This window comes from Cherax quadricarinatus, chromosome 11 (assembly GCF_038502225.1).
Source record: "Cherax quadricarinatus isolate ZL_2023a chromosome 11, ASM3850222v1, whole genome shotgun sequence".
Lineage (NCBI taxonomy): Eukaryota > Metazoa > Arthropoda > Malacostraca > Decapoda > Parastacidae > Cherax > Cherax quadricarinatus.
In genome coordinates this window covers 17,563,541-17,577,361 of record NC_091302.1, presented here as the reverse complement: position 1 = coordinate 17,577,361, position 13,821 = coordinate 17,563,541, and the positions used below count along the sequence as shown (strand labels likewise).

Genomic DNA, 13,821 nt, shown 5'->3' with positions numbered 1-13,821 from the left:
ACATTTGAAAATATGTAAAAAATCTTTGATCTACTTTTTTTTTGTTATATTTGAAAATATGTAAAAAAAAAAACGTAGATCTACTTTTGTAGCAGTACACACGTGAACGTAGATCTGCTTGGACCGTTTACGGGTTAAATAAAGCAATGACATTTTTCAAGTCAATGCAGTGATTATATACTTTCTCCTGATAATAATCTCAATTCTGACTCAAAATAGCCACTGGTGGGCGACATGTTTTCATACTAAAGATACCATACCGGGTGGTGAAGGTGTGTATGATTCATCAACCTGTAGTATTGTATATTATTAATGTAATGAGTGAAGAGAACATACACTGAGTATGGGAGACTGATCAACAGTGAATAACGTGAATGAGAGAGGGCGCGAGGTGACAGCAGAAGCCATGCTGACATCATAAAGCATGCTGTCAGCATGATGACAGCATAAGTCATGCTGACATAAAGCATGCTGTTAGCATGTTGACATTACAAGTCATGCTGACATCATGAAGCATACTGTCCACATTATGACAGCATAAGTCATGCTATCATCATAAAGCAAGCTGTCGGCCTGATGACAGCATAAGTCATGCTGTCATCATAAAGCAAGCTGTCGGCATGACGACAGCATCATAAGTCATGCTGTCATCATAAAGCAAGCTGTCGGCATGACGACAGCATAAGTCATGCTGTCATCATAAAGCAAGCTGTCGGCATGATGACAGCATAAGTCATGCTGTCATCATAAAGCAAGCTGTCGGCATGATGACAGCATAAGTCATGCTGACATTAAAAAGCATGCTGTAAGCATGATTACAGCATAAAACATGTATGATTCGTTTACTCCCATTTCGTCTGCGGCAAAAGACTCCTCTCCTGTACAGCTGGATGCCTGTTTGTTCAATACTCATTTAGTCTACTCTCATATGTCTACTCTCATATGTCTACTCTGATATGTCTACTCTCATATGTCTACTCTCGTATGTCTACTCTCATATGTCTACTCTCATATGTCTACTCTCGTATGTCTACTCTGATATGTCTACTCTCATATGTCTACTCTCGTATGTCTACTCTCATATGTCTACTCTCCTTTGTCTACTCTCATATGTCTACTCTCATATGTCTACTCTCCTTTGTCTACTCTCATATGTCTACTCCGAAATGGTCACAAATTCCCATTATTTTATTATCAGTTAATGATCATTAACACGTAAATGTCACTACGTTTTGATACTGCACAAAAATTAAAATATTATAATAATGTCATGCAGACGTTGAAGAAATTATTATTTTGTGTTCGCAATTATATTTTATGCAATCACGCAACTCATTCTTGCAACACGAGTGATAATCATTCAGATTATTACTCGAGGCAGCCAAGTAGCGTCGCTGAAGCTATCTATCACCTTGGGTAGCTTTAAAAGAACTGGGTTGAGTGAATGTGAATGAGAAGGAAAGGGTGTGAAAATGGCCAGATTGGTATGGGCCAGCAGGATAATTGCAGTGTTTATCCCTCCTAGTGTTGACAGACTTTTTCTCCAAGGTTTATGTTTATACCCTAAGATCGCCTCGTCCAATCAACTCTAAAATTTCAGGGAAGATTCATGTAACTATGAGAAGGTACCCTCCGGGAAATTTAATATAGATCATTGCCGATTTTGATCTCAAGGCATTAAGATGAAATGGACTCTTGTAATCAGTTTCAAACGTGGAGTTCTGGTGTATCCAAATTAAGCAAAAGTTGGAACTGTAATTGAAGTTTATAGGTGCCGATATGCCAGCTTTATTTTTGGAGTGCTGTGCCATATTTATGTGATAAAATTTCAGTATTCTTTTATCAGAACAGCATAAATCTTTATTGGTTAATGCAGCTTAAAGACAGGATGGTATCCAATATGTTTATTCTGTGTAGATACATGATTTGCCATAGCTAATGAAGCTGGTATGGTTTCCGCTGAGTAGGTTACAATCTATTTGGTGTTCATCATGCACCCATGCCATGCATTCCCTCCATACCAGCCAAACTGGAAGGTAGGTTGGAATAGTTGCACAATGGCCCCTCGCTATTCTGTTTCGCTGTCAGGTTAATACGTCAACCAATTGGAATATAGCTTGCCACTGGCCGAATTGATGTTTCCACACGTTGCTGGGGACAGACTCTCACTGAAGCTAGTCGAATACACGCACACACACACGGGAGGAGCTGAGTCTCGACCCCTGCAACACAATTAGGTGAGTACAATTAGGTGAGTACACACACACACACACACACACACACACACACACACACACACACACACACACACACACACACAATGGAGGCAACTAAACTGTCTCAGGGGATGCAAAGGAAAATGCAGTGGGAGGACGAAAAGGAGAGGTCAGATTTTGTCTATGGGCTCCAGGAAGTTGAAGGGGAAACTTGTGAAGTACGAAGACAGGAGGAGAAAAAAGCAATTGAAAGTATCATGAAAGCAATAGGAGAGGACGACATGACCCAGTTAACAAATTTTTCGAGAAATGGGTGGTTTGCAAGAGGAAAAACCGGCCAGTCAAATTTATTTTCAAGGCAGAATCAGCTCGAAACAGGATCCTGCAGGAGAAAGCACATCTAAGGGACATAACGAAGTACCAGAGGGTGTACCTCAACCACAACAGAACACAAGAAGAAAGGCAAAAACTAAAAAAGAGGGTACAACGACGCAAGGAGGAATGAGAGGCAAAGACAGAGATGAGCAGGAAAACCCAGACTCAAGGGGAAGAGCAAACACAACCTCCCTCAGAATCACCAACAGAAGGACCTCAACCACAACAACCCTAATGCTACAAAACAATCTAAACCAAAACCCACACACTGTACCCTCTGCCCCCACCCCCCTCATCCACAAACTCTACCTCCACAGCAATCTCCCATAGTTTCCTACCAGGTCTCCCATTTCCCCAACCCCAACATTCTCCCGAGACCACAGCTGTAGAGAATAAGTTAAAGGTTTGGTATACAAATGCGGATAGAATAACAAATAAATGTGAAGAGTTGCATGAAAGAATCAAGGAGACATCCCTAGACATCACATCAGTCACAGAAACGAAACTCACTGGGATGATAACAGATGCAATCTTTCCACTCGGATATCAGATCCTGAGGAAAGATAGAGGGAGCAGAGGGAGAGGAGTTGCACTGCTCATTAAAAACCGATAGGGATTCGAAGAAATGGAAAGGAATGGACGAAATTGTCAAATGAGACTACAAGGTAGGTTCAATCCAGTCTGGGGGACATAAGGTAGTCATTGCAGTGGTGTATAACCTGCCACAGAATTGCAGGAGGCCAAGAGAAGATCATGAAGAGAGCAACAGAGAAATGGTGGACACATTAGCTGTGGTGGCCAGAAGAGCTCACACGAGTAGAGCAAAGTTACTAGTTATGGGCGATTTCAATCACAAGGAGATTGATAGGGAAAACTTAGAGCCACATGGGGGTCCCAAAACATGGAGAGCCAAGATGATGGATGTGGTACTGGAAAACCTCATTAATATGATTGGGACACTACCAGAGAGAGAGAGAGAGAGTAGAGGATGAACCGGCAAGACTGGACTTCGTGTTCACCCTGAGTAGCTCGGACATTGAGGACATCACATACGAAAGACCCCTAGGAGCTTGTGATCACGTGGTTCTGAGCTTTGAGTAGATAGTGGAGTGACAAGTGGAGAGGGTAACAGCAGTAGGATGGGAAAAACCAAACTATAAAAGGGAGGACTACACAAGCATGAAGAATTTTCTGCAGGATGTTCAGTGGCAAAGAGAATAGGTATGAAAAGTCAGTAAACGACATGATGGACTGCATAACAACCAAATGCAAGGAGGCAGAGGAAGGGTTTGTTCCCAAGGGCAACACAAATAATGGAAAGACCAGAACGAGCCCTTGGTTTACCCAGAGATGTAGGAAGGCAAAAATTAAATGCACTAGAGAATGGAAAATGTACAGAAAACAAAGGACCCAGGAAAATAAAGAGAATAGTCGAATAGCCAGAAATGAATATGAACAGATAAGGAGGGAGGCCCAGGGACAGTACAAAAACGACATAGCATCAAAAGTCAAGTCTGACTCTAAGCTGTTGTATAGCCATATCAGGAGGAAGACAACAGTCAAGGACCAGGCAATCAGGCTGAGGAAAGAAGGTGGGGAGCTCAAAAGAAACTACCAAAAAGTATGTGAAGAGCTCAACATGAGATTTAAGGAAGTATTTACAGTGGAGACAGAAAGAACTCTGGGAAGTCAGAACAGGGGGGTACATCAAAACGAGATATACCAACTAGTGTTGGATGAAATACACTCATCCGAGGAGGAGGTGAAGAAGCTGCTAAGTGACCTTGATACCTCAAAGGTGGTGGGACCGAACAACATTTCTCTGTGGGTCCTTAGAGAGGGAGCACAGATGCTGTGTGAGCCATTGACAACAATTTTCAACACATCCATTGAAACTAGGCAACTACCTGTGGTAAGGAAGACGGCAAATGTAGTCCCCATTTTCAAGAAAGAAGACAGACACGAGGCATTAAGCTATTGGCCATTGTCACTGACGTGTATAGTATGCAAAGTCATGGAGAAGATACTCAGTAGGAGAGTGGTGGAGCACCTAGAAAGGCAAATGTTCATGAACGACAACCAGCATAACCTTCTGTAGTTTTATGATAAGTTAACAGAGGTAAGACTCGAGAGTGAGGAGTGCATAGACTGCATTTTCTTGGACTGCAAGAAGGCCTTCCACACAGTTCCTCACAAGAGATTAGTGCAGAAGCAGATGATCATGCATGTATAACATGAAAAGCACTGCAATGGATAAGAGATTACCTGACAGAGAGGCAACAACGAGTCATGGTTCGTGACGAGGTATTAGAATGGGCGCCTATGACGAGCGGGGTTCCACAAAGGTTAGTCCTAGGACCAGTGCTATTTTTGGTATATGTTAATGGCATGACGGAAGGAATAGACTCAGAAATGTCCCTGTTTGCAGATAATGTGAAATTAATAAGAAGAATTAAATTGATCGTTGGGATCGTTCATTCAGTAGCGCCGCCATTATTGAGGCTGGGTGGTTCACCTGGTTGCACCGCTATTAGTGAGGCTGGATCGTTTACTCAGTACTGCCACCATTAGTGAGGCTGGGATCGTTTACCTCTGCTAAACTGCCTCAGTGGTCTAGTCAGATTTACTTTACCACTTCTCTGGATGCCATGAAAGAGGATGAGATGATTGTCACAGCAATTTGAAAAGCTGTACGCATTTCCAGTACAAGTAATCTGACTGGAATTCAGGCTTGTATGTAATGTCATCGAGGGAAAATTATTTTTTTCCAACTCAGACTTCACAATCATATCGTATTTATTTCGTTAGTGACTACTGACGGCTGGAAACATGGCCAACGGAGACCATCAGTCTCTGAAGGGATAAGCATTTAGTGAGTTAGTTGAAGGGCTCATGTCTCTACTTCGGCAGTTCATCTTCTCTGTGTCTGAAATCTACTTCCCAATAATCTGGCTGAGAGCGTTATAAAAAGAGGAGCACAAGATCAAAATTATTCGTACTCCTGTCAAGGTGACCTTGACTTGGTCAATGTTGACTTGGTCAATGTTGCTCGCGAGAAACTATTTTGGATTAAGCATGATTTACAAATTATCCTAGATTCACTCCAAAATCTTTGATTTAATTCTACAGTGCCAACTAGAATGCCATCATCCAGGGTAGCCTTCCCGTGACTCCCTTCATGACCAGGCAGTCAAGGAGACGCGAGTTGCAGTCATCCCGCCGCGCACCTTCACCAGTCTGTTTCGTGTTCAGCAAACAAAACGTCGCTATAACATGACTGATAAAATGAATAAAGGGGAATGAAAAATGCTGAAAAATTGAGAGTACACATCCCTTCTGACAAAATTTAGAATATTAGTATAGTATCATTAGTAAAGTATTTCCAGAGGATTTTTTCACTTTTGGCTAGTAGTACAGGTGGAGGAGGGGGTGATGTTGTGGTGGTGATGACGGTGGTGGTGGTGATGGTGGTGGTGATGATGGTGGTGGTGATGATGAAGGCAGTGGTGGTGATGATGATTGTGGTGGTATTGGTGGTGATGGTGGTGGTGGTGATGATGGTGGTGGTATTGATGGCGATGGTAGTGGTGGTGGTGATGATGAAGGTTGTAGTGGAGGTGGTGGTGATGAGGGTGGTGGTATTGGTGGTGATGGTGGTGGTGGTGATAATGAAAGTAATGGTGGAGGTAGTGGTGATGATGGTGGTGGTATTGGTGGTGATGGTAGTGGCGGTGATGAAGGTAATGGTGGAGGTGGTGGTGATGATGATGGTGATATTGGTGGTGATGGTGGTGGTGGTGGTGATGATGAAGGCAGTGATGGTGATGGTGATGGTATTGGTGGTGATGATGAAGGTAGTGGTTGTGGTGGTGGTGATGATGGTGGTGGTAGTGATGATGGTGGTGGTATCGGTGGTGATGGTGGGGTGGTAGTAGTGGAGGTGGTGGTAGTGGTGATGATGATGGTGGTGATGGTGATGGTGATGGGGGTGGTATTGGTGGTGATGGTGCGGGTTGTGCTGGTGGTAGTGATGATAATGATGGTGATGATGGTGGTGGTGGTGGTGGTGATGATGGTGGTGGTGGTAGTGATGCTAGTGGTGGTGGTGGTGATGGTGGTGGTGATGATGGTGGTGATGGTAGTGGTGGTGATGATGATGGTGGTGGTGGTTATGATAGTGGTGGTGTTGATGATGGTGGCAGTGGTGGTAGGGGTGATGATGGTGGTGGTGGTGATGATGGTGGTATTGGTGGTAATGATTATGGTGGTGGTAATGATGGTGGTATTGGTGGTGAAGATGGTGGTAAATAACCCTGTAAAGTGAATTATTCTGATAATTCTGCTGGGAATTACTAGCTGTTTCCTGAAATGAAAAGTCAATTATTTTAAAGATGATGATGATGATGATATTAATAATGATAATGATATTAATGATGATAATGGCGATATTAATGATAGTGATATTAATGGTGATAATGATGTTGTTGATGATGATCATGATATTAATGATGATAGTGATATTAATGATGATAATGATGACAATAATGATATAGATGATCATGGTGATATTGAATCCTGATGATGATGATGATGATGATGATGATGATGATTGATAATAATCATTCAGGAGGATCACGATGATGACAAGAATAGAGGAGGAGAATTGTGATAATGATGATTGATAAGGATCGTCATGATTATGATGATTGCTTGATAATGATGATAACATGGAGGACAATAATAACATGGAGGATAATAATAATGATGATAACGATAATGATGGCGATAGTGGGGTGATGCTGATGATGTTACTGATGATGACTGTTGATGATGAAGATAATATATATATATATATACATATATATATATATATATATATATATATATATATATATATATATATATATATATATATATATATATATATATATATGTATATATATATTTATATATATATATATATATATATATATATATATATATATATATATATATATATATATATATATATATATATATGTATATATATTGATTGTCTATGGCTGACACCTATCAATTTTTGCCTGGTCTGTTAAAAATCACCGAGGAATTACAAGAATCTTTAGAAATGTTTAGGGCTACTCCTTGAGTATCAATTATTTATTTCATTGAAAGTGATATAGAATATTTTAACACTGTGGGAGATAATTTAATGTTTCGCTGAATGCTTTTCTCATATTGCGAGTTAGATTTGGTCTGCGTGTGTAGCACATATAATTGTGAGAGTGATATGTTTTATTATATAGAGTTCTGTATGACTTTTTGCTCCCAGAGCTCTGAAAATTATAAGCTTCTTGCCTTACCCTGATAATCAGTCTCCAGGTGAACATCCAAGGTGAGGGTAGCACTCTCCCTCCCTTCATCACCCTCTGTCTCTCCCTCCCTCCGTCACCCAGTCTGTCTTACTCTCCCTCCCTCCATCACCCTCTGTCTCTCCCTCCCTGCGTCACCCAGTCTGTCTTACTCTCCCTCCCTTCATCACCCTCTGTCTCTCCCTCCCTCCGTCACCCTCTCTGTCTCACTCTCCCTGTCTCACCATGACAGACAGAGCACGGGGTCAACATCAGCACGTCCAGGGTGAGACTGACAGCCTCACGACGCCACCATGGTCAGCGACTCACCTGTACTGCAGTCAACCCGCTGTTTCCTGCCTCACCTGTGTCTGACACAATCTTGTTGAATGTTACTTGTGAGTATTACTGTTGAATGTTACTTGTGAGTATTACTGTTGAATGTTACTTGTGAGTATTACTGTAGAATGTTACTTGTGAGTATTAATGTTGAACGTTGCTTGTATTACTGTTGAACGTTGCTTGTAGTATTGTTGCTGAATGTTACTTGTGAGTATTATTGCTGACAGTTCCCCGTGAGTATTATTGTTGACAGTTCCCCGTGAGTATTATTGTTGACAGTTCCCCGTGAGTATTATTGTTGACAGTTCCCCGTGAGTATTATTGCTGACAGTTCCCCGTGAGTATTATTGCTGACAGTTCCCCGTGAGTATTATTGTTGACAGTTCCCCGTGAGTATTATTGTTGACAGTTCCCCGTGAGTATTATTGTTGACAGTTCCCCGTGAGTATTATTGCTGACAGTTCCCCGTGAGTATTATTGTTGACAGTTCCCCGTGAGTATTATTGTTGACAGTTCCCCGTGAGTATTATTGCTGACAGTTCCCCGTGAGTATTATTGTTGACAGTTCCCCGTGAGTATTATTGCTGACAGTTCCCCGTGAGTATTATTGTTGACAGTTCCCCGTGAGTATTATTGCTGACAGTTCCCCGTGAGTATTATTGCTGACAGTTCCCCGTGAGTATTTTTGCTGACAGTTCCCCGTGAATATTATTGCTGACAGTTCCCCGTGAGTATTATTGCTGACAGTTCCCCGTGAGTATTATTGTTGACAGTTCCCCGTGAGTATTATTGCTGACAGTTCCCCGTGAGTATTATTGCTGACAGTTCCCCGTGAGTATTATTGCTGACAGTTCCCAGTGAGTATTATTGTTGACAGTTCCCCGTGAGTATTATAGTTGACAGTTCCCCGTGAGTATTATTGCTGACAGTTCCCCGTGAGTATTATTGTTGACAGTTCCCCGTGAGTATTATTGCTGACAGTTCCCCGTGAGTATTATTGCTGACAGTTCCCCGTGAGTATTATTGCTGACAGTTCCCCGTGAGTATTATTGCTGACAGTTCCCCGTGAGTATTATTGCTGACAGTTCCCCGTGAGTATTATTGCTGACAGTTCCCCGTGAGTATTATTGTTGACAGTTCCCCGTGAGTATTATTGCTGACAGTTCTCCGTGAGTATTATTGCTGACAGTTCCCCGTAAGTATTATTGCTGACAGTTCCCCGTGAGTATTATTGCTGACAGTTCCCCGTGAGTATTATTGCTGACAGTTCCCCGTGAGTATTATTGCTGACAGTTCCCCGTGAGTATTATTGCTGACAGTTCCCCGTGAGTATTATTGCTGACAGTTCCCCGTGAGTATTATTGCTGACAGTTCCCCGTGAGTATTATTGCTGACAGTTCCCCGTGAGTATTATTGTTGACAGTTCCCCGTGAGTATTATTGCTGACAGTTCTCCGTGAGTATTATTGCTGACAGTTCCCCGTGAGTATTATTGCTGACAGTTCCCCGTGAGTATTATTGCTGACAGTTCCCCGTGAGTATTATTGCTGACAGTTCCCCGTGAGTATTATTGCTGACAGTTCCCCGTGAGTATTATTGCTGACAGTTCCCCGTGAGTATTATTGCTGACAGTTCCCCGTGAGTATTATTGCTGACAGTTCCCCGTGAGTATTATTGCTGACAGTTCCCCGTGAGTATTATTGCTGACAGTTCCCCGTGAGTATTATTGCTGACAGTTCCCCGTGAGTATTATTGCTGACAGTTCCCCGTGAGTATTATTGTTGACAGTTCCCCGTGAGTATTATTGCTGACGGTTCCCCGTGAGTATTATTGCTGACAGTTCCCCGTGAGTATTATTGCTGACAGTTCCCCGTGAGCATTATTGCTGACAGTTCCCCGTGAGTATTATTGTTGACAGTTCCCCGTGAGTATTATTGCTGACGGTTCCCCGTGAGTATTATTGCTGACAGTTCCCCGTGAGTATTATTGCTGACAGTTCCCCGTGAGCATTATTGCTGACAGTTCCCCGTGAGTATTATTGCTGACAGTTCCCCGTGAGTATTATTGCTGACAGTTCCCCGTGAGTATTATTGCTGACAGTTCCCCGTGAGTATTATTGCTGACAGTTCCCCGTGAGTATTATTGCTGACAGTTCCCCGTGAGTATTATTGCTGACAGTTCCCCGTGAGTATTATTGCTGACAGTTCCCCGTGAGTATTATTGCTGACAGTTCCCCGTGAGTATTGTTGCTGACATTTCCCCGTGAGTATTATTGCTGACAGTTCCCCGTGAGTATTATTGCTGACAGTTCCCCGTGAGTATTATTGCTGACAGTTCCCCGTGAGTATTATTGCTGACAGTTCCCCGTGAGTATTATTGTTGACAGTTCCCCGTGAGTATTATTGCTGACAGTTCCCCGTGAGTATTATTGCTGACAGTTCCCCGTGAGTATTATTGCTGACAGTTCCCCGTGAGTATTATTGCTGACAGTTCCCCGTGAGTATTATTGCTGACAGTTCCCCGTGAGTATTATTGCTGACAGTTCCCCGTGAGTATTATTGCTGACAGTTCCCCGTGAGTATTATTGTTGACAGTTCCCCGTGAGTATTATTGCTGACAGTTCCCCGTGAGTATTATTGCTGACAGTTCCCCGTGAGTATTATTGCTGACAGTTCCCCGTGAGTATTATTGCTGACAGTTCCCCGTGAGTATTATTGTTGACAGTTCCCCGTGAGTATTATTGCTGACAGTTCCCCGTGAGTATTATTGCTGACAGTTCCCCGTGAGTATTATTGCTGACAGTTCCCCGTGAGTATTATTGCTGACAGTTCCCCGTGAGTATTATTGCTGACAGTTCCCCGTGAGTATTATTGCTGACAGTTCCCCGTGAGTATTATTGCTGACAGTTCCCCGTGAGTATTATTGCAACCTAAACGTAACTAAAACTGGCTTATTCTAGTGGCAAATAAATGTGTATGTTATTCTTGTAACTTATTTCTACTATATTTTTACACAAAAAATAAATTCCCAGAAATCATATAATTATGCAGGTAAGGAGGAAAATAGATTCTGGATGATCAAAACCACTGTTGACATGGTCCTCAGACACAGGGATTGATTACAATATTACATTAATGTATATGAAACAGATAACAGATGAATTAGGAATATATGCAATACCTGAGTGCTTCTGGTGCCAGAGACACACGTGTTGCATATGTCTTATTCATCAACGCGTAGTTATTATATACATTAGTTGTAGTATTTATCAAACACCGAACCACCACGGAATCATGGTACACAGGATATCTTCTGCAACTTCTTTGTTAACGTTTAGGTCATCTCATAGACATGACTTACTTCCACTAGTGGGTTACGCTCACCTGTGACTACATGTTCAACTGCTACGTATCTCTACTTCTGGAACTCCATTACTAAATTTGTGGCCAACATTATGGGCCCGATTTGCAAAGTGGATGATAGAGCCTTAGCTTCAAGTTACTGGCCAGGCAAGCTAACTTGAATTATGCGAAAGCTGATGTAACAAACAAATGCCGAGACAATTCGCAGCCACACTGAAAGATATAAGTTGATCAAAGAATCTATGTATGACTTTACACAAGGGCATGCTTGTCTTAAGAGTTAATTAATCTATGGAATTTGAAGTAGTGGACCATGATAAAGAATACGATATTGTGTATACGGATTACAGCTGAACCTTTGATACAGTTCCAAACAAGAGACTGACGAAGAAAGTAGCAGCACATGATGCAGGTGGATAAATTTTTTCCTGGTCAGAGGCATGATTGAGTGATAGGCAACAAACAGCTAGCACTAATGGGGTTAGGTTAGGTAGGTTCGCCAGGAAGCAGAACAAGTGTTTCTTGACGCGGGTTTAGTCATGATGACCCGCAGCTGAAGCTGCGCTTACCACTCCACCACCTTTAAAAATTATAGTTATAATTTTAACCATTAACCACTACTGTGTACCACTATTTTTTTATTAATGAGGGAACTCGTGATGGTGATCCATAAAAGACATGATACTTGTGCAACATTTGGCTTCTCCAGTCTAGTCTCTGTATTTGACTGAAGAAGCCACTAACTGGCGAAATGTTTCCAGAATGAAGATTCCCAAGTGTCTCATTTATCAACTTCTCGATTTTCTAAAATCATGTATACTTAAAAGACATAGATGAAGGAATAAACAGCGACATCTGCAAGTTTGTCGATGACGCTAAAATGGAACCTAGAAAGGTTGATGTTTTGGATGTAGAAGTGACATGCGGGTCTTTTCCTGGGGAAAAGAAATTAAGTATGACAATTAAAAATCAAATGATGTAGATATGGAACAAATTGGGTGATAAAAAGATTTGGAAGTTTTGGTTTTCAGAAATCTAAAGCCAAGGCAACCGTATATAAGTACTCGCAATAAGACTAATAGAACTGTTTCCGTCTAGTCAAAAAGTAAAAATAACAGAAGTAATTAGAATATTCTGCAACTGTCTTTGGTAAGGCCTCGTTTAGAATATGATTCCTAGTTCGGATTTCCATATTACAGAATGTTAATTGTTTAAAAAGACACATTATTACAACCTAGGTTCTCAAAGGCCTGTTATCCTGGGTGTAAGGGGAGCAAAATGAACACAGCAGAGAAACTTTGACTTGTATTATCCTTCACCATGTATAAACAGCAATATGTACACTATATACACTATGTACAACAATAGGTATTATTGCACTACACGGTAATCAAGGCAAAGGAGATGCCAAAAGAACAGCAGACAACCGTCCTTCAACCAGCTCTGGAATGGAAATAACAAGGGTAGAAACGTGCGTGGTAACCACTTCACCTTTACAGTTGCTAGATCCACATTATGACTGAACCCAGACACTGATCTGACGATGGGGCCCCGATCGTCCGACCCTTAGTATCTGGTTCGCTGGTTGAGGAGGAAACTTTTTAAAGAGGGTGTGTACATGCGCTGAATAAAGGTTACATATTCTTTGCATGCCACACACATGAACAAGCAGAACATATTCGGTCTCAGGACCAAAGCGTTTTCTAATTAATATATCCTACTGTTTGCTCAAGTGTGTTTTTAAACCATTTTGTCGGTATCAGTTACCAAGTTTATACCAGAATGGAATTACATGTGTTGAAAAGCACCCAGGAAACATTTACAAAGCTTATCTCCTGTATCAGAAGGAATATTTAGTGTCCTACTAAATATTCCCTATCTAGAAAGGCATAGAATTAGAAGAATATTATTAAAGTATACAAACGATAAACCGGAATAAACAAAGGAGACACAGCAATTAGCGATGTGTCAAATATCTAACGAAGACAGGAATAGCGGCAATAGCTTTAAGTTAGACAAATTTAGATTTAGATAGTATATAAAAAATCATTGATTTGGCAGTAAAAAAATCTTTCAAGTAATGTCATTGATAAGTATACCCTTGGTTGCTTCAGAAACAAGTTAAACAGATACATGAGATGGTGTGAGACGAACGTACCTAGTATGGGCCAGTAACCCTGATGCACTACCCCACTAT

At 41.5% G+C, this 13,821-nt stretch overlaps 1 protein-coding gene across 1 annotated transcript in view; it reads left to right on the top strand.

Moving 5' to 3' along the window:
* The window catches only part of LOC128687509 (nephrin-like), a 721,388-nt gene that overhangs the window by 585,846 nt on the left and 121,721 nt on the right, over positions 1 to 13,821 (top strand). The window contains exon 7 of the mRNA XM_070083853.1: positions 8,175 to 8,319. Within this exon, the coding sequence (XP_069939954.1) occupies positions 8,175 to 8,319 (145 nt within the window). The remainder of the gene's footprint in view (positions 1 to 8,174; positions 8,320 to 13,821) is intronic.